Source organism: Odontesthes bonariensis, chromosome 18 (assembly GCF_027942865.1).
Source record: "Odontesthes bonariensis isolate fOdoBon6 chromosome 18, fOdoBon6.hap1, whole genome shotgun sequence".
Lineage (NCBI taxonomy): Eukaryota > Metazoa > Chordata > Actinopteri > Atheriniformes > Atherinopsidae > Odontesthes > Odontesthes bonariensis.
The window spans coordinates 9,060,727-9,086,263 of NC_134523.1; the positions used below are offsets into that span (position 1 = coordinate 9,060,727).

Genomic DNA, 25,537 nt, shown 5'->3' on the forward strand with positions numbered 1-25,537 from the left:
TCGTGTGCGTATTTCACTGTTGATCAGGAAGAGAGCGCGGCCTGTTTCGTAAACCTTTTCATACCCAGAGAGCCATCCACATCCCCGGCGGTTCGTCATTCAGAGTGCCAGAGCTGTGCTCCTCAGACTTGAGCATCACATTGTATTCTCGTTGCCAAGATCTTTGTTTTTTTTTTTCCTTTCTTTCCATGATCGTTGCCAACAGCTCTCCACTGCCAAACACTGACCGTACCATGTGCCTGATGGGAGGGGAGGGGAGGGGAGGGGTGGGTGGGGTTGCCATGATGGTATCACCATGGAGGTCGTCAAACGTGTGGCAATGATATTCATCTTCATCACGCCTCCAAAATGTGCACGGACGTACACGAGCGGAATGTTTTCACACGTGCTTTCTGAAGAAGAGGCTGCATTTGTATTTAAGAGATTATCATCGACAAACTTGTCATTTGTGTGTGTGTTGTGGACAACAGCATTCCAGTCCCATTGTGTGTGTGTTTGTTTTTTCAGCACAATCCAAGTCGTCAGCCTGGAGAGTATTACTTTATGTGTGTTTCAGTGCTTGGATGTCTCATGGTTCTGTGGCAGGCTGACTGGGATTTCATCCTCCATTAGAGGAGAGTGGTGCAGTCACCCCAGTTCATTGCATCTTTCCCCTCATACACAATTTAGATTCCGCTGGACGCTCAGAGCATGAGCCTTTTCTCTCGTTTGTTTGATGGATACACTGACCTCTGACATGCACACGCCCTCCCATCCTCCAGTTTATTTTTTTGGATTGGTGCGGCAGAGAGAACGCGTTCTCAGAATGTTTCCACAGGGTAGAATACAAAAAAAAAAAAAAAAAGATATTGATCATCACAGACCCGTACTTATGACCTCAGAGCATTCGACTAGAGTGCTGCTAAACAAACAAGCACAAATGTTGCTTCAGAGACGCTCTGAGTTTATTCTGAAGCACCACTTTCAGCGTCCATCTGTGGAGCCTTAAGAGTCACCCTGAGATAATGGTGGAGGAACCCTTTGAGCGTACGGGAGGTCTTTCTCAGCAGGGGCAGACAGCCGAGCTGTCAAACACTCGTAAAACCATCCTCGTTTCACAGACTTCGCCATCGCCATGGCAATGGTGTTCATGGGGGTCGTCTGTTGCATTGACACAAATGGAAAAAAAAAAAAGAGGAGCGGAGGTTGTGTGCAGAAGGAGGGGATGAGTGAGGGACTTCAGTATACCATGTACAGTGAATGTATTGTAATGTATTGTATGTTGTCAAGTGCTTTTAAATTATATTTTCGTATGTACCGTGGAGACCAGCGTTTCCCTTTTGTATGGGGGTTCAACAGGTTCCAAGAAGAGTGACTTGTAAACTTCGTCAAACTGTCTTTCTATATAAAAGATGAGCTGCTCAAATGTAAAACAAGAAAAGACTGAAAAAAAAAAAAAAAAATCAGCAAAATAAAGTGAAAAACTCTGTAGCTCAGATTGAGTATTTCTTTTTTTTTTGCCTCCTTGTTCGGCCCAAATGAGCAACAACGCAGCAAAAATGCATTTAGAGAAGCGGAATTTATTCATAAAGATCTTTGCAGTACACAGATTAGCCCGGAGATTACCGGGCATGTGCATTTTCTTTTTAAAAGCCTGAACGCAACACTGTCGGGAGTAACTTCGTAGTGACAGAACATTAGACGAGTCCTGTGAAGACACACTTAAAAGGACATTCAGTCAAGAGGACACACTGACGAACAAAGCAGCAACTTCTTTATAGTTTTGATTGACAAAAACAAACAAAAAAAAAAAAAAGAGTGAATAATAATAAAAGTGTCGGTAGCGCAATGTCCTGCAGTCTATTTGTCTAAAACACGACGCGTCACCTCTCAGCCCAGCTGCTTCAGACCCACTCAGGAGAAGAAAGTGCACAACAGGAAGTGAAACATCACTGGCCCGTACTTTTTTTTTTGTTGTTGTTGTTTTTTTCCCCCATCGTTTAAACATGAGGGAGGTAACGATAAGCGGAGACAGGTTGACGACAGTAATTCACAGGTCTCTCCACAAGTTCTACTTAATTACACTTATGTACAGTACATTCAGAATAAAGCCTTATTTAGTGCAGATACATGAAAACGTAGTGCTGTTTTTGCTGAAACCATCCGACATCTTCGCAACACACTCGTATGTACAACCGCATCGGAGGAAATCTCATATGTACACGTCACGCAGTCAGCCTCACTCTGCATTTACGCTTCCCTCTCAAGCCTTAAATTCTGTGGACAAGTAAAAGATGACACACACCGCCTCGGCTCCTTTTTCACATTATGCTATATGAAGGTTTCTTTTCTTTACTGTTCAAACTTCTGCTGGAATTCCCTCAAGAAATAACAGGAGTTTTGTGGTTGGGAAACGTTTGTGATCACACACTATAAGCATGCACTTTAAAAGGTGCTTAAAAGGAGCAGAAAACTGATATAAAAGTAAAGAATGACGGCACTACTGATTTCTTACTCATTTGCGTATTAAAGTAAAAGCTACCCTGGATCCACACCTTGGTACGATAGCCGCCACAACGCAAACTCTGCTCCATTTCAGCAGTCGACTACATTCTTTCAAACCTTTAGGATTGCGAAAAAAGTGCTAATGATTGTTCTTTTGACAAGACAACTTAACTGACCCCTAATCAAAATGAACTAATAGCTGACAACACACGCGGGACCCACAACGGTGTCAGAGTTCCCGACTCCGTCCATCACGCATCCATCACTCGATCTGCTCGAAGTTGAGCACGTGGCCGTCAAAGTGCGTGAGGACGTGTCTCTCGAAGAGCTGCTGCTGACAGTTGAGGGGGAACTGCTCGGAGCAGACGGGGCACACCTTCCAGTGGCTCTCCACGTGCTGCTCGAAGCTGCGCTGCTCAAAGTGTGGCGGGAAGATCACCTCGCACAGCGGGCAGCGCTTGTGAACGTCACTGCTGGGAAAAGAGGGAAGAAGCAGGGCGGGGCCAGGAGAGAGTAGGAAGACGTGAGAATTTATGTGCAGGTCACATGATAAAGTGAAGATATGCCGGAGCAGAAAAACCTACTAGTAGGCTTAAAAAAAAAAAAAACACACATCAGCAGGAGATCCTAAAGCGAATTCAGCCCAGAGCCGAAATATTTTTGGCTTTTTGTTCAACAGACCAGACCGCAGCTAACAAAATCCAGAAATTTCAGCCTTCTTGAGAAGCGACTGCTTAGTCAACACCCCCCCCAGATTGGGTTATTTTGTGTCCACTCAGCTGTCCCAACAGAAGTTTTTTTTCGATTTCGCTCTCATTTTTTAAGGATGAAACAAACAAAAAAAGAAATCTATCTACATGAAAGAGAAGTTTATGTGAGCCACGGGGGAATTATTGATCAATTTAACAGCCGTTTTTTAATTTTGTTTTTTATAGAGGGTCAGAATCAAAATGTGAAATTTAATCATCAAATAAGTTTAGGGTTTTAAAAGGGGCGGCAAAAAGAAAAAATGTTGCAAACCTGACATTTTGCCTGTGGCAGCAGTTATGTAATTGGTCTTTGGGGATCTGCCACGTTTCATCGTAATGTTTCTGTCCAATTTGTCAAAACACACCGTTCAGAGTGTTTTCTTGCAAAAAAAACTTTAAAAACTAGTAAATATATCCAATCAATATTTTTCCTTTTAACTTCCCGACAGACTTCTGTCTGTCTTTGTGGCTCTGAGGCAACATCGGGGTTAAATTTGCAGACACTGGGCCGTAAAAAAATGGCTCCAGAATGAAAATGTGCAAATACCAGTGCCTGCTCAGGCTGCTGAAGCTGACCAGTAACAGAAGTGGAGTGGGACAGGACTCCCTCCGCTTCAGTTTTTTTTTCTTTTTTTTTTTTTGCAGTAACTTGAAAAACACACAGACGCAAATGGCACTTTCTCAACCATGTTGTAGGAACTTTAAGCTGAGAACACGAGTTGCTTAAAATTTTAGAAATGGGAATTTGAAAGAAACTGGTAGAAATAACCCTATGAGCTACTTTACTCCTCCTTTAAATGGAATAAAACCATTCAGATGAAAAAGGCGTTACAGTTTTACATGTTTGAGTGTAAAAACAATCTTATCATTTGTTATTCGTTGTAAAGTACATACAGGAGTTGTAACGAGGTCCACGGGAACACGAGTTCAACAGCATGATTGCAAACTATACGTTTAAAAAAATTGGGAAAATGATCACACCAACCTTCAATGCTCACTGAATTTACTATCTTTATATCAGTCTTTTCACCAGCACACATGCTGACTGATGCACAGAGAAGAGATCCCATCCTAATGTGTTGGCATCTGCTTTGAGCAATACTCTCGTGTTTTCTTTCTTTTTATACAGCGTGTCCTCCTCTCTAGGTTTCTAAGTAGGGGCGTTACCTGGAGTCAAAGCAGAAACTGCCCCTGGCCTCACTGCGTCTGTTGGACTGATGATCACACGACTGCTGAGCACCATCACACACCTTGGACACACACACAAAAGGACAGGAAATGATGGCGGATTATTGCTAAAAACAGTTCTATGCATTACAAACACAGCCGCTTAGGAGAGGAGGGGTTTGTAAATGGCTATGAAGGTTCTGTATTTGCCACCGTTTAGTGTTCTGGTTTCTCCTAAAGAACGAAAGATATACTGCAACACTCTCATACTGATCTCAGGTCTACCGCTATGCAAAACCTCCCCTAATTACTCTCTCAGTTCTCATTATCTTCCTCCCTCTTGAGCTCTGAGGGACTGACATTAATTAGAGCTTAATGCAAATTAGTTCAGAGTTCCGTTTTTTAAGGGCAAGCTGTACTTCTCCTCAGTGTGTGAGGGAGGAGCGCTCTAGAGACAGAAACTGACAGAGGTGCAGTTAAGGAGGGATTAACGTGACAGGAATTCACTGGCTGCACAACACAAAGCTCGGGTGGGAAAGCGTATGTTGGACTAAAAGAGGCCAAATCAAAGCAGTGAAAAATGCTCTGCTAGCATACTGACATGTAAAAAGAACACCTTTATTCATAAAGCATAATGTCTCATTTGTTGGTGGATGTGGATATGTCGCGCTAAATCCCAAGAAAAAAAAAAAAAAGCCCCCCCAGTCTGGTTATTGGTTCACTGAAAGGCTGCGTTCGCCTGCACGGGCTGCTTACGTTTTGCGGCTCCTCTGGTTGATGCTCACTGCTCTCGGGGAAACTTGTAATGCGCGAGGGCTGGATGCAGACCACCTTTCCGTCCCAGCCAGGGGCTCCAGGACCAGGGCTGGGCGGTGTGATCGGTGGGGCGCAGGGAGAGGCGCAGGGAGGAGCTTCGGGCGGAGGACGTGACATGTGCTCAGGAGACAGTGCTACATCGATCCGATCTGTAGACACAATAACACGAGGAAGCATTGCCGATCAAACAGCAGAGGTACAGGGCGGGAAAAATGAATGGCTGAGGATGTATCCCCCCCCACCTCTTGTAGTGTCAGTGGAGTAAGGATTGCCGTACTGCAGCTCAGCGGGCCTCTGTGGCACCAGCGGTGGGGGGGAGGGGTCCTGAGGGTACGGCAGGGGGTAACGCAGCACCATCGGCTGCCTAACCTCAGCACCCTGAGCTCCTGCCTCCTGTTCCCTCTGCCTGGACATGTGACGCCGTAGCTCCTGGAGAAGAGACACAGCATCCATCTCTGAGAGCCAGCACTTAATCAAACTTCCCATCATGCAATTCAAACTGGTACCATCTGTATCCAAAACTAAGTACTTCAGGAGTATTGATAAACGTCCATTAGCCTACATCAGACCTGGGCATTTCACGGCCCGCGGGCCAGATACGGCCCTTTGCCCGTCCCTGTCCGGCCCGCGCCCCCCTACCCCCTCCAGTCAAAAACAAAAACGGATTTTGGTGTGCATGCGATGCAGCTGTCTTTTATTTTGAAAGGGCCTGACGCATTGTTTATGAATGCACGCACAGTGACAGGTGATGCTAGCATCCGAATCCCTGATCCACACAAAATGTCGTCTCCCGGTAAAAAAAGAAAAGTTGATTCAGAATGCCGTGTTTTCAACAAGGCATGGACAGCGAAATATTTACTGTAAAAGCTGTGTGTTTAGTTTGTGGTGTGTCAGTGGCTGTGTTAAAGGAGTATAATATCCACCGTCACTACGTGACTAAACACGGGGAGAAATACAAGAACTTTTCAGAGAAAGAGCGCGCAGCTGAGGCGTCTGTGTTGCTCGCCAAGCTGCAATCTCAACAAACACTTTTTACAAAACGTTTGCCATCCAGAGGTGCTGCAGTCAAGACAAGTTTTGTTATTTCACACAAGATTGCTAGAAAGAGCAAACCCTTCTCTGATGGAGAGGAGAGTTCATTAAGGAGTGTTTGGTGGACTCGTCTGCACTAATATGTCCCGAGAAAAAAGACGCTTTTGAGAACGTCTCCCTCTCCCGCCGCACCGTAACGAGGAGGATTGAGGACGTCGTGAAAAACCTGGTGCTATAACTGAAAGACAGCGTGAATGACTTTGGGTACTTTTCCCTGGCTTTGGATGAGAGCTGTGATATACGGGGCACAGCCCAGCTGCTCATCTTCATGCGCGGGATCAGTGCAGACTTCAGAATCACGGAGGAGCTGGCAGACATGCGGTCAATGAAAGGGACAACAATGGGGAGTGATCTCTTAGCTGAGGTAAATGCATGTCTCTAAAGCGTGGGGCTGAAATGGGACAAACTGGTGGGCGTGACAACAGATGGGTGTCCAAATCTCACAGGAAAAAAAGTTGGTCTGTTAAAGCGAATCCAGGACAAAGTGGCAGAAAAGAACTTTTTTTCATTGTATTATACATCAGGAAGTGTTATTAAAGTCAGTGTTACAAGTGAATCACGTTGTTGATGTTGTAACTAAACTGTTAACTTTATCAGATCAAGGGCACTGAATCATAGACAGTTCGTTTCACTTTTAGAAGAAACTGAGACTGAACACCGTGACCTAAGCTACCACACAGCCGTCAGGTGGCTGAGTCTGGGGAAAGTGCTGAAAAGCTTCTGGGACCTGAGAGAGGAGATTCAGGAGTTCTGTGTGAGGAAGGGACATGCCATCCCTCAGCTTTCAGAGGCAGACTGGCTGGCAGATCTTGCTTTTACTGTTGATGTGACTACTCAGATGGATGAGCTAAATGTTAAACTGCAACTGTTATTAACTATTAATTTGATAGAATTAGTATTAATTCTCACTTCAACCTAAACCACAATTTGTTCATGTTTATAAATATTTAAATATTCTTATTTATTACCAAAATAATCTGATTTAAATATTTTATTATAAAAAGAAATATAATGAGAAAACATAAGTCAATATTAAATTTGAGTCATTGCTGGTTCGGCCCTCCAACACATTTCAGATTTTTCATGCGGCCCCCTGAAGAAATTAATTGCCCACCCCTGGCCTACATGCACACGCACTTTCCTACTTGTACATGTTCAAGATGGTATCCTAATATGTAGAGGAGACATTTCTCATTACTTTTGTTTTGCTGTGTTTTTTTTTCTTTCTTTTTAAAGTTCTTTCTAGAGTCACGTATAACACCCTCTTTTGTACACTTGAGTATCAGCATGCCAAATGTTTACTTGCCATCAGAACAGAGCCGCAGTCATCATCAGTTTTCAAAGTATGTCGGCCCACATCTTCATTCCTGGAACCACGAGGTGAGTAAGTACGTCTCACTTCCAGTTTAGCTTCCCTAAACACCGTTTCTGCCCTTTGTGATTCTATCTGAAGCAATGGCATTAGTACCCTACTCATTACTGTAATGGGTGTCAGACTCTGGCTCCCTCTGCTCTGGCTTTCGCTGATGACGGCGCTCACCCTCTCCCTTTTCGTGCCTTCTTTATTCCTCCCTGATCTCCTCTCTTGATGACTTCATTAGTGCGCTGCTATCAGGTTTAACATTTAAACCAGGGTTGGGAAGGTGAAACAGACACGTAGTGTGGCATTTGCACTGTCTAATGGCACCGTACCGGAGGGCGAAAGAAGCAGGTATAGATGTATTAATTAGAGGGTAGGGGGGGAAGGGTTGAGTTTGACACGTGCTTATAAAGTGCATATAATTCAAAGTAGTGATTTTGTTACGGACTTCAGTTTAAAGTGTACATAATATACATCTTTAATTTGGACTTTCAGCTTGCTGCGTGTTGAAAATGTTGCCGTTCCTGAAGTAAAACTAACTCATTTAGGGCATCTGCACAGTTTTACCTCTTGTAGCTGTTCTTTGTCTTTAAGAGCCTTGGCGAGGTTGCGTTTGAGCTCGGTCACCTCACTGACTCGCTCTGCTATCTGCACCTGGTGACAGGACACACACGAAGATTAGAAAACAGGAAACGGAACAAGCTCATAATTGTGAACCACAAATAACCGTATCCACTCCTGTAGCCCATAGGACTCCCTTTGAAAGGCAAGACGTCTCAGTAAAGATCCCTGTCATGGAAACTCAAACTGGAGAGGACGCATCTTCTCTGGCTGATAAGAGCCTCTTTCCCGCTTCCAGTGTCTGTCAACTGATGAAGAAAATCAGTGTGGATACACACACACGTGAGCAGCAAAATATCTGGCTTTTATTTAAACTGGTGCAGGGTGGAGTGTGTGAGGTTTACTGTAAAACACATAAGTAAAACCAAAGAAACCAGGTCAGTGTTCAGGGGAAGATGAATCGGGTCAGGGGGGTCGTCATAAATCTCTCACTCTCTAAGAGAACTGACCCGGTGGGATAGTTTACATCGCTAGTTGCTCGCTCTTCTCTTATTTCACCCCATTTCAAAGGTTCCAAATCCACCCCTCCTCCTAGCCCATGGTTTCTCTTTCTGCTTCATGTCCGTCTGTCCTGATCTCATCACTCTTAAATTCTGCCTGCTTCTTTTGCTCCCCCCCCAATTTTCTTTCATCTCCGCCGAGCCCCCCCACCCCCACCTTTCTTGTTCTCCTCTCTTTTCATTTCAATTTACGGCTCAGCATTAGAGGGCTAAGTTCAGGTGAAGGGAGTCTAAAGCGGTGCATTTCTGTGCCTCCCCTCCTACATGTGCATCTCCCTCTCACCATCCTCTGGCTGGCTGATGTAAACAGCCGTAAAGTACGGACTTCTACGTCTGCCTCCGTCGTCGGTCTCCGGCCATTAAGAGAGGCTCGGGGGCCCCGGGCACTCTGCTCGGACAGGAGACTCTATCAAAGTCAAAGGAGAGCTGTATTTACGGCGCTGGTAAACACACGCTCACTCACTGAGATTAAATGCCAGTCTGTGCTTTGGCAGACATTTCCACACAAAACGGAACCGTTCCGTTCAATAATGCGCACACGCACCACGCGCAGAAACGCACACACTGGTATGCGATGTGGTGGCCGTGGTCCAGAACATCCGTGTATGCACTTCATGCAGACTGCAAGGGAAGTTCTACGCGTCCCATCAGTGACTTCACTAACGACCACATGATCACGGTCATTTTTGCATCATCGTCACAACCACCGTTTTCCTTCACCTGTTTAAAAGGAACTGGGCGAAACTAACAGGAGTGTCATGTTTCCACAGCGTTTTCCACAGTTTAAAAGACCGACTGACTAACTGATGCACAGCGCTTCGCAAAAGTCGCGAGCCCCCCCTTTTCTTTCCGCTTCTCGTAATACGTTTTGGTGGTTTGAGCAATGGTCTTTCCGGGCATTCTAAAAGTCTTTCAAAGTTCGTCTTCAGACACTGGCTGCTTTGTCACTCGTTTTCACTCCAGTCATCCTATCAGACCATTTGGAATGTGTTCTCTTTTTTTCTTAAGCCACATAACACTGATCTGTGAATCACTCAATCATAAAAAAGGCATTAAAATGACACACACATTTTCTTGGTAATATATAAAGAAATTTGAGACTTTTGTACAGAACTCGGTTAAAGCTCTTTAAATGACACAATCTTTTTGCTTCTCTGTTCTTTGCTGCAGTCGTGCCAAACCTTCCCTTTATTTCAGACATGTCCTTTTCATTTGTATTTACATCTTTTATTCCTCATTAATTGTATGTGTCTGATTTAATTTCCTCAGGTGTAATGCCATTTAAATAAGGACCATCGTGCATCAGAGCGATGCAGAAAATAGTTTCTCGGCTCAGGATGTCCAAATAACGGCTGATCCAAAATGTTGCAGCCAGAGATCTGACGGGAGCAAGCAAGAGAGAATATAGTTCTTATTATTAGCTTCTCTTCATTGGCTCCCTGTGAAATCCGGAGTCAAAATACACTTCCTCACACGTGAAGCTTTTAAACGACCAAGCATCATATCCTGGGAGCTGATAGTGCCATATTTTTCCAAAAGTGGATTTCACTCATATAGTGCAGGCTTACTTGTGGCTCCACGAGATTCTAAAAGTAAAATGGGATGTGGACACTTCAGTTATTAGGCTGCTCTCCTGTGCAGCCAGCTACTTTCCTTTCTGATAAACTTGTAGTTAGAGATGGCTCAGGGGACCCTTGGTTATGCCAATACTGGCCTATCTTGCTGGTGGGTCTCCTCTCTAATCTACTGTCTCCATGCATCTCCATGCATGTACGGCAGGCCCATGAGGCTTTCTTTCTGTTGCTCAGAGGAAATGGTGTGCTTGAAATAGCTTTTTGTTGTAAGCTGGTCCCACTTTACTCGCAGAACCCTAAAAATGGCAGAACAACAAAGAAAGTGTGCAGTAATTTGTACACCTAACCATGGACTATGATTTCACAACAGTGACAGCCCTACAGTATTTATGGATGGATTAAACAAAAGCCAAACTCGATCACACTGACACTGGGGAGGCGGCGAAATGTGCCCCCCCCACCCAAAAAACAAGCACAACCCATGACCAGAACCCGTCCATCAAAGCTGGTAGGGGTGTTATGACTTGGGCTTGTCAACACTCAATGGATGGCATTTGATCATTCGGCATTCATCATTCAACTATCTGCAACCAACTTAGAGAACTTTCCAAGAGGTGAAATGCCCTTGAGTGGAACAGTCAATCACATGACTCCACTGGCTGTGAGACAACAATGTAAATCCTACACGGAGGATCTCCATTCCCGTCGCTGAAGGACAGACCGAAGACGGAGAGACACCACAGCAACAAAGAGCTGGAGGTAGCTGTAGTAAAGGCCTGACGGGGGAGGGGGAAACTTCTTTGCGTGACACCCTGAAGGGCTGCACGTTTTCCTTTGGGTTTATATAAACCCAAAGTCTAAAACAGAGGTCTTCAACAGGGGGTCCGCGGAGGTACTGCAGGGGGGTCGTGAAATCTTTGGTTGATTAGACGATTTTTAACATTTAAAAGAAAAGGGACCGGGTGGGATAGTTTCCAAACAGTTTTTTCTCACAAATTGTGTGCAAACGTGTGCCATCCACAGATGGTTTGAGGATGCATTGTCCCATGTATGTTTAAAGTTAAAATCTATGGATTATTTGAATAGCTCAGTGTTGTATGCAAGATGTTTGTTTATAAATGGCAGTGGCACGGCCACCCTGTACCTTGCACATGTTTAAAATAAAAACATGAATATATTAACCTGTGTATTATTTGAATAGCTTAGTATTGAATGTACAATAACAGAGTAGCTATATTTATACATGGCACTAGGCCCCGTTAAATATAAAACACAATTGTATGCCATTTAAATAGTAGGGGGGTCCCTGCTCCAACTCTCCATCAGTTTGGGGGTCCCTGGCCTGAAAAACGTTGAAGACCCCTGGTCTAAAATGAAAGCTGAGGCTCGTCAACTATTCTGGCACTCATTATCTAATACTGACAAAATACTCATCTGCAGTATCCTGGTTACTCTGGTACAGCAAAGGTAATGTTACCGTATGTGCAGAGAGGATCAAAAGAAAACTACCTATTTGATTGCTGCGTGTCATATTTGCTGAGTAACTTTGAAACACGTAGATTTTTTACTTCAATCCACTGGTACCAAGTCCGAGTGCGCTTTGGGGGTGGCCACACTGGCACGGTATCCCCTATTTCATATCATCCACCACTTTGAGTTGTGTTTGTTTGAAAGCCTTCAGCTGATCCAAAATGCTGCAGCCAGAGTTCTGATGAGAACTAACAGCAGAGATCATATTTCTCCAGTTTCAGCTTCTCTTCATTGGCTCCCTGTTAAATTCAGAATAGAATTTAAGATTCTTCTTCTCAAATATAAAGCTCTTAATGATCGAGCTCCATCATATCTTAAAGATCTCATTGTTAGATATTTTCCTAACAGAGCACTTCGCTCCCAAACTGCAGGTTTACTTGAGGTTCCCAGAGTTTCTAAAAGTAGAATGGGAGGCAGAGCCTTCAGTTATCAGGCCCCTCACTTGTGGAATAAGCTGCCAGTAAATGTCCGGGAAGCAGACACCCTTTCCGCTTTTAAGACCAGGCTTAAAACTTTCCTTTTTGATAAAGCTTATAGTTCAATTCCAATTGGCTTGAATTGGACTATACTATTTAAGTGCCTTGAGATGACATTTGTTGTATTTGGCGCTATATAAATAAAAACTGAATTGAATTGAATTGTTGAGGCTTACTCGGAATCGCTCTTCCTCATCGGCCAGCCGCTGTTTGAGGGTCTCGTTGATTGCACACTGCTCCCTCCACTTCTCCTCCATCATCGCAAGCTCAGCCTCCACCGAGCACGTCTGCTCTTTTTCTGCCTCTTCCGTGCTACTCTCCTCTTCCTCCTCTTCCTCTTCCTCCTCCTCCTCCTCCTCCTCCTCCTCTTCCTCCTCCTCTTCCTCCTCCTCCTCCTCCTCATCCTCCTCATCCTCCTCCTCTTCATCCTCCTCCTCCTCCTCCTCCTCCTCCTCATCGTCATCCCCTTCCTCTGCCTTCAGAGCTTCCGCTTCTCTCGTCTCTGTGGCACTCAGCCTCTCGTCGCCCACCTCCACCCAGCTCGTCATCCTCAGGCTCTCCTCTGGCAGACTCTCCTTCTTCTCCCCCTCTTCGTTCTCTTTGTTTCTTTCCTCCATTTGTTTCACGTCCCTCTCAGCCTCCAACTCCACATTCTCCATCGGTGTGTGCCCTCTCTGCTTTTCCTCCGTCTCCGTTCTGATGTGTTGGTCAGCGTATGCGAGTCTCTTGTTATTGAATTCTAGAGTGATTGTCATGGCTGCGGCTTCTTGCAGTGCTGCAATAGCAATTTTTTCTGTGAAAAAAAAAAAACACTAAGTTTATCACCCGGACAGACAATGCGTTACTTCAGCTTCGAATAAACATGTGTTTTCAAATGTAAAGACTTTTTAGGACAAGGGTGAGACTTACTGTCTGAGCTGATGAATTGTAATGCAACAACAAGCCAAGGTGGCTAGGAGTTTTACCACATAAATGTAATTAGTATTTCTGGTGCACTCCCTCAGTCCCACACATCTACTACCGATTTCCTAATTTCCAGAGAGTGATCGTTGAGAATCTTGTGGGTTTTAGGTGGAACAGGATGCAAGAGTTTTTTCCAATTTAATGCCGAGTTAATCCTTTTTCTGTGACGTGTTTGAGGTAACAACAATTAAATGTGATGTGATCAACTGACAACCCAGTTAGTAACTCAACATTCTGGATGAAAAATTTTTGTTAAAAACAGTAAAGGTTTGTGCAGATATCCGTGTAAATTAAATTAAATGTTGTTTGTTCAAACTAGTTTTTAAGCGTTTGAGGCTAAATTGTTTTGAGAATAAAGAAATGAGAAATGAAAAAAAAAAAAAAAGCACGTATACTTCTGCACTTGTACCTTCTGTAGGTGATTCTGGGCTAGAGATCAGTGGCTCCTGTGTTGTCTCAGTGGACACATTTCTCTTTGACTCCTGCAAAGTATAAACAAATGCATTAAAAAAAAAATTATATATATAAAAATTGCGCTGTTTCAGGAAGCGGCAGGAAGGGAAATTTCTTATGAGTCTTCCCACTCAGTACTCACCCCCTGTGACTCTGTTGTATTGAGCTTGGCCACCTGCCTGCGGAGGCGCTGACACTCCCGGTACTTCTCCTTATAGTGCTCAGCAGCCATGTGGAGACGCAGCTTCAGCTCCTCCACTTCCCTCTGCAGCTCGGCCTCCGCCTCCGACACCACCACAATGCTGGGAGTCACATCCCCGCCGGTCCCAACACCCTAAAGCCCGAGGGCGTCAACATAAGACATGCATGTAAAATATATACACTTTACTTGATTGAAAGCAACACATATCTGTGAGGAATTTAAGAAAGGAATTTTAAACATTTGACAAACTCCAAGAAGTTTGTTTTGCATTGCGGTTAAAAATGTTTCGCCCTGAAGTGAAAAGCCGGGGTGAAAACATCTCCTTTTTTGTGACTACTGCGCTCTCAATTTAGCTTAAATCTGAAAACAGATGAGCTTTAAACACATTTTTTATGCTAAAATGAATTTCATTTACTCAGGAATGAAAGTCCGCTCTATAAAGAAAAGCGAAAACACAGACAGAAAGAAGGAAAACTCTGGCTGAAGAGAAAAGAAAATGCATCACGAGGAGGTCGGACACTGACCACCTCCGTCTGCGCAGTGCTCCTCATGCGGTCCAGCTGGCTCTCCATGCGTTGGCACTCTGCCTGGGCATCAGCCAGGCTGGCACGGAGCTTGTCAGCCTCCACACGGGCGCGGTACAGCTCTGTCATTGTGTGGTCGCGGGCACTGGCTGAGTCACGGAGCTCTGAGGCGAGTAGTGAGGCTTGCTGCCTGGATGCCTGGAGCTGTTCCTCAGTTTGACGAAGCTGCTCGCGTACGCATCCCAGCTCTGCCTGATAAAAGGTAGAAGGCATTTAATAACTGATTTGACAGAACAGATACACCCGTTAAGGATCAGTGGAAATGTAATCTATGTAGATGATCGAAGAAAACTGAAAAAAAACACGTATGACTCAAATGACTTTCAATTTCAACTACAGGAATATTATGAACAACCACCACTACCTTGTCAGCTTTGTGTATCAGCAGTTCTTTCTCCAAGTTGTCTCGCTGAACCACGCAGGCCCGGAGCCTCTCCAGCTCCTCCTGGAATTGAGCGATGGTCACCTCCCTGTTCAGCTCCACTGCCTTCAGCATCTGAAGCTCTGCACTCAGCTTGGTGTTCTCCAGCTCAGTGCTGCGCAGGTGGGCCTACGTAGACACCAAAGCAGAGAAGCAGAACGTGCCATGTCAGGCAGCAGACAGGAAGGTGCACGTTCAGGAGCTTTTGATGCAACGAGCTTTCTCTCTCACCTTATAGAGATCTCTCTCGTCCTTCTCATTCTTCAGCTGGCTCTCTAGACTGTCTCTCTCTGCCGTGAGTTTCTTCAAACGATCACGAAGACTGCAACATTAAAAGGGTGTTGATCTTACAAATTGCCGAGCCATTCTAAAAAGAAACGTGTAGAATGGGGGTCCTGAGGATGTGATGTGAAGAGAGTCCTTTATGAAAACTAACTTTTCACAAACTTAGTTATCATTTTTCGACAAATTGGCCGTCTTCAACAGGCATTACCAACGGTATGTGTATGTACAGTCTGAAATAATCTAATAGGACCCAGCAGATGCAAGAAAAATCTTTCAAAGTGTTTGGATGTGGGAGGTTAACATAAATGCGAACATATTCTACATAAAGTCAACATTTTAAGATGGATGAAATTTAGATGTGTCCAAGTTATCAGCATTGATGAGATGAGTAAGGTGATGAAGATGTTAAGGCAACAGACAGCCAGGTAGACAGCTCCGTCAACCACACTAATTTCAACAGTCAGCTCCTCGTGGAAATTGATGGCTGCACGTTAGCATTCGCTCACCAACTCAGCTCCGTCTCCTTCTGCAGGCCTCTCTGGGTGACTCCCAGCAGGTCCTCCTCCAGCTGGCGGACCCGGTCCGTGGCCTCCGTCAGCCTCCTCCGTACCTCCTCCCTCTCTTCTGAGAGGCCTTGCGACGAGCGCAGCAGCTCCTGCAGGAGAGAAAGGCAGCCAATCGTAGCAGTTGAAGCAGGAGGGCTGACGTTTGCAAGGAGGGGAAAAAAAGCGCTGAACAAAGTTCAAACTTATGTAGCCCTTCTGATTATTAACAGATGATAATATTTCATGCAATTCTGTACTGTCATGTGCATATGTCACGAAGGCTTAGTCTTATATGCGCTTGTGCGACACTCATAAATGCAGAGCAGGCTTTGCAAAGCCTGTTTCCAGTTTTTGCTGAAACAATGGCACAACTTGACAAATCATTTTTTTCACATGTGTATTTGCACAAAAATGTAGCTAATGTGCCATTACTAGCTTTTTAAAGTCTCCTCGGTTGATTCTCTTGGAATGGCATTGTACTGACACAGCTGTAATATATGAATTTCCCCTCTGGGCATCTGTAAAGCCTTATCTTATCGGTCGTAAATTACCCGCTACAAATCATGACTTGTGGATTTGTTGATGGATGCAAAACATGCATTGAGAATCCCAAGCTACTGGAATGCTCTGTAGCCTAAAACGAACAAACAGTAGGCTATGCGGTTGGAGCAAACGGGGAAGACTTGTGTAGAATGAACTGAATATCTTTCATCAAACTCCTACTAATAGACAACAGACCACATGAAGCCTGTTTTCTGTATGCGTCATTCCTGCTGAGGGAAAGCCTTGTTTCAACTTGCTGCTAATCAGCAGTGAAAGACATTTAATCATCCATAACTAATATTGGTTGTGACAGAACAACATACCTCCGCACACACCCTACTTTCTGTTCATAAGAGGCGCACTTATATACTCACTCACAAAGCAAGCCAGACACACAGCTGCACATTCAAGGACATATAGACAGTCGGCACTGAGTATAGCCACAATCAAAAAAAGATAGAGCGCACACGCACACACCGGTGCATACTCAGGCCCGTCGCCCTGTGGGCTTGGCTCTGCGTAGATTGCAGTATGATTTTTACTACTGGCGTTTGGGAAGCACTTTAGCAGTGCATAAAGACCTTATAAAAAGTGTAGTCGTAAAATTAGCAGCCACAAAATATGTACTTATGTTTTCATGTTAAACTCAAAGGATATTTTCATCAGAGTGCCATGAGTTGACGCACCCTCTGTAAACGCACTGCGAAAGACACACACACCTACTTGCACAAGTCGTATATCCACAGATGGACATGCCTGTTGAATGAAAAGCAGCATGGTAGTAACAGTGTGTGTGTGTGTGTGTGTGTGTGTGTGTGTGTGTGTGTGTGTGTGTGTGTGTGTGTATTACCATTTAATTTATGGCGATTTTGTCCTTCGTAAAAAAAGACCAGCGGACTAACTCAAAGCAGCCTGCTCTGACTGTGGATCTACTCCACGGAGCCACACCAGGGGGCGATGTGAGACTAGATTCAAACTCTCACAACTCTTGGCAAGTTTCAGCATTTCAACCTCTCTCTGCCAACTCCCCTCTTGCAGCTAATATTAAGCGTCATCGAATTAAACGGGTTTTTTTTTTTAAGTCTTCTGTGCCAAAAGCTGCTACTCTTCAGACGAGCAATGTAACAAACGAAAATCCTGAATCCGACTCGTCCTGCAAAGAATGTGTGCAATCATCAGAGGTGTAATCATTTTAAAAATGTTGTTCAGAAAAAGAGGTTTTCAAATGTCAACTCATTTGGATGAACTACTTATGTTCTTATTTTGCTGATAAAGAAGCTCTGAATGCGGAAAAAGAAAGCCGACAGACAGAAAGAAAGAAAATAGTAAGAAGGCAGTGGCCACTGAATCGCGTGACTGCATGGTGTTTGTCCCTGAGGCTGGGCAGGGCTCTTTTTTCAGACAGGCGGTTTTGTGGACTACCCTCCTCTCATTCCACACACAGACTAAAAGGGTTTGCAAGCGGGTGGCATAATAAGCGTGTTTGTATTTGTGCGTGCTCGTGCATGTGACTGCACACCAGAGGGGCCCTGTTATGTAGTGTGGAACCTGAATGCGAGTGCGACACTCGTGCGTACGAACGCGCGTGCGTGTTTGACGTCATGTTTGTTCACTCTGCGGTTGCGATGGCATCGTCCCTGACGCCAGATGCCCGGGAAAACTGCGTCCCAATTCCGTTCTGGCCCACTGAGTCAGGTCGTTAAAAGAAGGAACGAGAGACTGAGTGTACACACACATGGCAGCTCATTGTGTGTCTCTCAAACACGGACACAGATTATTCATAAATGTAGGCCTTTGAAGTCTTCAGCACTATGATCACTGGTGAGGAACCGGCTCCATGCAGATGTACATATGGCGGCTGAACTTCCACATACACACAACTGCAACCACTCACATAAAAGAAACCATCGCACCTACTCTCACAGTGTTTTGAAAAGAGCTTTTGACTGGAAAGAGTAATTATGTAGATGCATGTAGAAACACTTCAGCTCCATTTAGACAATTTTGTCAAAACTGATAATGATTGCTGTTTGTGTGTGTGTGTGTGTGTGTGTGTGTGCAGCTGAAAACACAGTGTCTCTATGCCTCCATTCTTGCCATCGCTCTACCCCACCCCCCTTCCTTTCTCTGACCTGGTTATGTGTCCGCAGTAGGCAACATGTCTCCCTCTCCTGCTCCCTTTCCCTGGCCAGTCGTTTCTGCTCCTCCTGCAGCTGTTGCTTCTCCTGCTGCAGGAGATGCATGGCCTTCAGCAGCTCCCTGCGCTCCTGCTGTGCCTCCTCCACACGCTGCCGGACACAAACAGAGAAACAAAGATTTATAATGTATTCCTTATAACATATCACATCAGAACCATACGTGCTATTTAACCTTGCGCTCCGGTAGGCAATCGTTAGCCATTGAAAGACATTTTCATGCAAATTTGCCAGTTTGTCCAACATGTCAGCACATGTAAGGTAAGTCACTAAGATGACAGCAATGATGAAAGGTTTAAAGCAAGTGCAGCTCAGCTTGTTGCTGACAAATACAGCATCCGACAGCCAGTCACATTTACAGTGATATGGCTTCAAGCGGTGACCCACTCAGTACGTGAGTAAGTGTTTTATTTCTGAGGACACACACAACCAGTTCCGTTTGAACAGTGGATATGCAAAGAAGCAGTCATAATACCACAAACGTATAGCTCAAAGCAAATATATTTCAGTCTTAAAGTCAACTGTTCTTGAATTTCTTTTCTACGCTGTTAAGACACCTGAAAAATGCTGCGAGATACATTATTAACCTTGCATATAATGCTGTGTTGTGTCCTTCTGTCTAAACAATAATATAACAAATTATAAAGCAAAAAGCGGAATTTCCTTTCTTCCTCTCTCCCTACTTGTTGAGGTCAGAGTTCACTGTTGGTGTCTTTATTGGAGGTCAAGACCAAACGGATGACAAATAAGCAAAGACCTTGATCTTGTGTGGTCTACCTCAAGCAGGCCAGTTTTGGTGGTGACGACCAGTATGTCCGAGTTGCTGTCGTCCTCGGTAACAGTCAGCAGCTCTTCGGTGGGCGTGGCTGGCCTGAACTGGAACGGTGTGCTGGCTCCTCTGATATCACCGGTGTGCGTGACATAACAGAACTGGTAAAACTCCCCGTCGGATTTAGGAACATAATAACCTGCGACAGAAAGAAACAACATCTCGAATTTGCCTTTATGGTTTTCATTCATTTTAACACTGAGGTGATGTCAAGTGGTGTCCGCTTTCCGTTTTATCTTGTATTTATGGAAAAAGTCTACATTTACTAAATGTCCTGCGGCAGCAGTGACGCGTGATGACTTTTCTAACAGAACATAGTTACACTCTGAGAACCAATTCAAGCACCACATTCAAGTTTTAGGCCTGCTGCTCTGAGACTGAAGGGAGTGAGCACAGAATATCCAGAAGCCGAGTGGTTTTACTGACTCCTAACACACCACGGCATGCTCTCATATTTTCACTGTGTAATATCTGACCGTTCCAGGCCCAGTAAAACCGGTCTGCAGACCCTCAATGTGTGTGTGTGTGTGTGTGTGGTTTGAGAGGTGCTCAGGTCCCAGGCCGCCGTTGCGGTTGTGTTCCCTTATTAAATAAAAGTGCTGGTTTTTATATGCACTGTAAAATGGAGGAGTTACTTTGGAATACCCTGGGTCTGTATAGTGGTTTACATGGTGTGCGTGTGTGTGTGTATGTGTACCTTGAAACATCACAGTTCTGTGCACAGTACTTCCTGGTTCATAGTTTTCAGGCATTGGAGACCAAAGAAAGGTGTAGTAATCCCTTGCTGTGCTCCAACCCACCTGAAGAAATGGTGATAATAAAAATGAAAAGCCACATAGATGAAAAAAAAAAAAAAAAGTAGAGTGGACATATATTTTGCATCAAGATGTAGAATTTTATAATTTTCAGAGCTTTGCATTCTTTTGAAGACGTACTTTTTTAAAGAATACTTTTGGACGGACTGGAGGCAAGAGTGGAAACATTAAAAATAGTGTCGCCTCATTCCCCTCCCCCTCTCAGTTCCTGCCCCTTCTGGACTCACAAAAAAAAAGAGGGTCAGTGAAGGTGTGGTGGGAGGGCAGGGGCAAACTTTGTGGGAGGGGGGGCAGCTGAAAGAGACCCCCATGGACCTCCAGAAAAGTGGAAAAAAACATGGATCAGAGTTGGGGGGGAGGGGGGGGGGGTGCCATGGGAAATGCAATTCCCCGGATTTCATGTGTTGTCAGGTGACAGATGATAGAAGGGCATAATGAATATTAGAAATTAGGTCCCGCATCATACATTTTTCCTGTCAAGCCCACTCGTGCAGACACTCACTTTCAACTACCGTATCTCATTGATGTTTCAGAAGATTCGAGGCTGTCTAACTCAACTAACTGATGCTATTAGATGTTTTTACATAAAAACACATAAGCTTTTGAACAGCTGCCACTTACTGTAGTAATCACAGACATTGCAATTTAGGCAGTTGGTTTATTGTGCAGCAAATAATAGATTGCAGAAAAAACTTTTCTTTTCAGAAAGGCAATACCAACATGCCAGTGAATGGGACTATGATCACATAAAACAATCCCCCATAATTACATGCTCAAATCCAAAAACAGCAACTGTATCTAGAATTAGATTGACTTAGGTAGAAAACAATCAATAGGTCAGTCAGAGCAAAGCATTTGGAAGCTCCAACTGTAAATCAGCCGAGCTCCTCAAAACATTTGTCAAAATTGCAGATTCGATAACACTGTTGTCTCAAACGTAATTGCAGTGTTTACCCCAATCAGCCCAATTATACGGAGTATAATGCCGCTGCAAACAAATGGTAATAGTCAACATGAAAATCTGGGCCAAGAACATTCTTTTCCACCTCCCGTGGCTTCCTGCCAAGTTTTCTTGTGTGTTCACATGTATCTGCTAAAGACTGAAGAGACATCAATAATTGCTAATTGCAGAGTGAAGTTGACTGACATTTGGTTCGGCACGGTGTAGCATTCCAATGCAGGAGTGATGTTATAAAATAATCACAGGCAAAGCAGCTATCAATCATCCAGCCCAAGGGTAAGGGGACAACATGATGACACTTTAATTATACACTCACACAACGGGTTTCTCCCTACCGACCCAACAAACATGCCACAACCAAAAACCTCCATGTTTCTCCCCCCCTTTTTTTTCCTTTTCCTTTTTTGTAAGAGATTCATGTGCGTGCTCTTGAGTTAAACCTCAGGTATGGATATTTTGAATTACAAATATTTAGTTTGTTGAGGCACAAACCCATGTTAGTAAGATAGATACTCTGCTGGAAAAACCAAGAAACGCGGCATGCTTGTTTAGAACGTACACTGCTGGTGTTTACTGTGTAAACACAACATGCCAGCACTGCTCTAGGGCACCGCCGTCTCGGAACAAGTTTGTTACACCACAATCCTTATGATTTTACTATATGGATTATTTCAGCCACTAGGGGGTGTCTTTACACAACTCAGTCCATCTGAGTCATCCTCACAGCAGGCCAGCTTTGTTGCTCAGCCTCTTTCTGCCTTTCAGGTAACGCCTTTACACTTGAAAGGTAAGTGGAAGGAAATATTCCCACCCTGAGTCATCTCTGCACAAAGATTTTGCCTGTGGGAGAAAATTAAACTTAAGAGATAAGACAGACACTTTCTTTCCTGCCGCGTGGGAAAATGAAATTAAATCAATCGTTTTTAAAAATCCCCCGACCTGTTGATTTATTTTTATTTTTTAAATGAAAGCTTTAAACATCAAAGGGAAAAGCATAAAACGGTTTTATTTCCTGCTCTGGTACACGGTTACTGTTTGTAAAAGCACATAAACACTAACGTCCTCATGCTGGAATGGGTTCATTCTCATAGCTCACAGTACGAGCTGATATTGCTCAGCTTTTATCAAGTAAGACCTTTGTGAACACAAAAAGGACAGTCGTTTACGTCAAACAGATAAAAGACGTGTGGTTTGCTTGTTCCCTTACATGACGCCTGAACCATCAAACAGATTTCATTAGCATGGATTACCATGATTACATTTTCCAGTCGTCCTTTTTCCAAATAAACCTTGCATCTTTATTCCTTTTTAATTGAGCTCGGTGGATTTGAAGTCAGTTCTTAAACAACAATAAAATGTTTGTCTTTTGACTTTACGAGACATTAAGTTTCCTCGTTCACATTTCCTGTTAATTACGTGTGAGATTTGATGGCGTTGATAAAAGAGCAGGACGGGGGGGGGTGTTGTTGATGGCTCGCAGGAGGCAGAGAAAAGGCTGATGGAAAGACAGAGGGGAGCGAACATGTGAAGAGAGGGAAAAGAGGTTCTAATAAGAATCAGAGTGGTTCATAAAGAGCACCAAATGTTTGCCCCCCCACTCCAGTGAGACCTACTGCAGCTAGCCCACCATGTACACTCTTCCTCTTTCTGAATGCAGAGCAACCACACCAAAGCTTGCGGTATGGTTGTCAGCATGTAGTGAAGAGCTGAGCCATTAGCGTCAGGGCGGATGTATGTGTTAATTTGCCAAGTGCGAACCTAAGGGCAATTAATAAAACCCTTACACATAATTTGAGTCGCAGAAAATTGGGCAAAGGCTGTCGAAAAGTTCTAATTTCTAAATATCGGACGACAACAATAATTCAGATTATCAAAAGTCTGCTGAAGAGTTGATATACTAGACTTTGTCTGTGAAGCCTGATCTGAGCAGGAGCAGTTGTAAACCGTGTGTGTGGTACCTTGAAAATGCCCACCCAGTCTTTGGGGTGGGGAGTAATGTAAGGGGTCAGGGTGTAACAACACTCCAAGGGTGCCTGGGGTAGGAAACTCTTTCCGACATTTTGGAAGATGACATGGGCAAAGTTGGACGTTTCCATGATGCTGACGCTGCTGCCAGGCGATGTGTCCACCACCTGGAATGATGACATTGTATCCAGTTGGTCACTTCATTTGTCTGTAAGAGAAAAGAGCAGGAGAGACGTCAACAGGAGGCCAGAATAAGGCGAATGGAAGAGTATTTCTCTCAGATATATACACACAGTGAAAAGATAAGAACAGCTTTTGGGGTACAGGAGCATTTCTGATTCTGTATATCTGCCATCAATATATCAGAATCAGTTTTTAGTGCCAAGTAGGTTTTCACATTTCAAGTGGAGTTTGTTTTGGTGATTGGTGCAAAGAGTATTTAAGAAAGTAAATAGAGGAATAAGTTAAAAACTAAAATAAGGTAAGTCATGTAAAAAATAAAGCAAAGTAAAGTAAGTCAGTGTATGTGGAAAAGTAAAGAAACAGTTTAATGTGTTAAAATATTGAATTTCTTGCCGTCCGTGGTGTTTACAACGAAGTTGAATTTTCTGCTCTGCAATTTTACAAACAAGCCTCAACGCAGCGTTGCCATGCTGCCTCCCAAGTTCGCAAAGGGTAATAAATGGCTTAGTGGACAGACCTGGAGTCAGCCAAAATAAGACTAAAACTGGAGTTTTTCTATTGCTTAACTAGTCAATTAACTCATCAGAGAAGAAAAGACATTACCTTGCATGTGGAAATTTGATCTGTTCTCTCTGGCTCTAGAGGACTTCAGTCGAGTTAGGGATGGTGATCATATGGTGACATAAAGTCTTATTCTTTCACAAAGAAGACAACCTAGAGAATGATATATATTATTATTCAACTGCAATATACGTTGTCTTTTCCTACTCTTTTGTAATTGCAAAATATACAAGAAACTGAAGAACTAGCTGGATGAATATCTAACTTTGTATAGTAACGGTAGTTGTGTGGACGACAAAGTATTAAGATTAAGATCAGATTTATTGGTCATGCATACACACGAAATTTATAAAGCATTTATTAAGGCTCAACCCTACCACTACAACAGGCCTATCATGATGCTTAGAAAACCTAAAACTTTATCAGATTCTCACACAAGTCCTAAAAGTAGGACAATGTTTTAGATTATATTCAAGAGGGCACAAACATTTCTACAGGGTTTTTGAAAACCTTCGTGCACTCCTGTAAATACCTCTGCAGAGGGGCAACTGTCTTTTTGCAGCACAAAAAAAAAAAGCCTTTGGTGGTGGTAAAGAGTGGGAAAAACAAAACAAAACAAACAAAAAACAGGTGTGCATAGTGCACCTCTGGCCATGAGGAACGCAGCTCTTTTGCACTTCTGTCACCCAGTTATATTCCACCGGAAGCTAACGAGGGTGAAACAACAAACCTCATCTACTGCATTCTCTTAGGACCCAACCCTTAATTAACTAAGATTATTATTATTATTTTTTTTAAAGTGGAAAAATGACCGAGTCACAACGAGAACAACTCACGATGAATATATGGCAAAGCAGCAAAGGTGTAGCTTTTCCGTTCGAAACTAGCACAGCTAGCCTTAGGTTTATCTTTCTTAAGGATGGCTAAGAAGCTAACATTAGCTTGTGAACGGGCCATGTCATGTCAAGTCACTAGCTAGCTAATCCTCATACTGGGAGGACAGCTAGCTCGCTGACACACGAGACGAAACTGACAAGTGTTAATATAGCTTGAAAGTATTAGGTTACCCTTTTCGGGTGACTGCCGCTGGCAAAGTAGAGTTCCAGACGGGTTGACCGATATTTATGTCACAGTCCCAGCTGTTGTCAAAGCACAGACGGTAATGCGTCTCTTCCTGAAAGAGAAGATGATGCTGAACTTCCGGGATGCTGAGCAGTACCAGTGATGCTGTAAAGGTTGAGAGGGAGTCAACGGAAGTTTCAGCGACTGTAACTATAACAACAATTACTACTACTAGAATGATAGCAACTATGTTTTTCTTGCAAAAATAAAATCGGATCACAAATTATATTGCATTGCCTCGTAGATTTATATTTTAAAATCCCTTTTAATAACACCACATGCTAGCTGCTCAGGTAATCTAAATACCTAATATTACAACGCAAAACAAACAGGAAAAACAAAGCTCTTGAATCAGCTGGTTTTATGTGTTGCCATTTAGAATGGGTAAAATAGTAAGAGTGAAGCTAAAGGGCACTTTCATGTGAAATCACAGGATATCCCGCCTTTGCCTCGCTCCTATTGGCTATAACAACTCATCCGCAGCTGTGATTGGTGAAAAATACAGCTAATCATAACAGTTCACTGTGGCTTTCCTGGTTTG

At 43.8% G+C, this 25,537-nt stretch overlaps 1 protein-coding gene across 1 annotated transcript; it reads right to left on the minus strand.

Moving 5' to 3' along the window:
- Nucleotides 1-1,539: 1,539 nt before the first annotated feature.
- On the minus strand, nt 1,540-25,079 carry tax1bp1a (Tax1 (human T-cell leukemia virus type I) binding protein 1a). The gene is made up of 19 exons (XM_075448965.1): nt 24,942-25,079; nt 23,917-24,027; nt 23,124-23,338; nt 20,087-20,189; nt 19,338-19,528; nt 18,498-18,653; nt 15,784-15,932; nt 15,224-15,314; nt 14,936-15,121; nt 14,512-14,763; nt 13,928-14,119; nt 13,742-13,814; nt 12,861-13,162; nt 12,546-12,764; nt 8,236-8,322; nt 5,459-5,645; nt 5,157-5,365; nt 4,401-4,483; nt 1,540-2,957 (listed from the first exon to the last, which is right to left on the minus strand). Exons 3-19 carry the CDS (start codon nt 23,310-23,312, stop codon nt 2,747-2,749), a joined length of 2,880 nt encoding a protein of 959 aa, XP_075305080.1. The 5' UTR covers nt 23,313-23,338; nt 23,917-24,027; nt 24,942-25,079; the 3' UTR covers nt 1,540-2,746.
- Nucleotides 25,080-25,537: the final 458 nt, after the last annotated feature.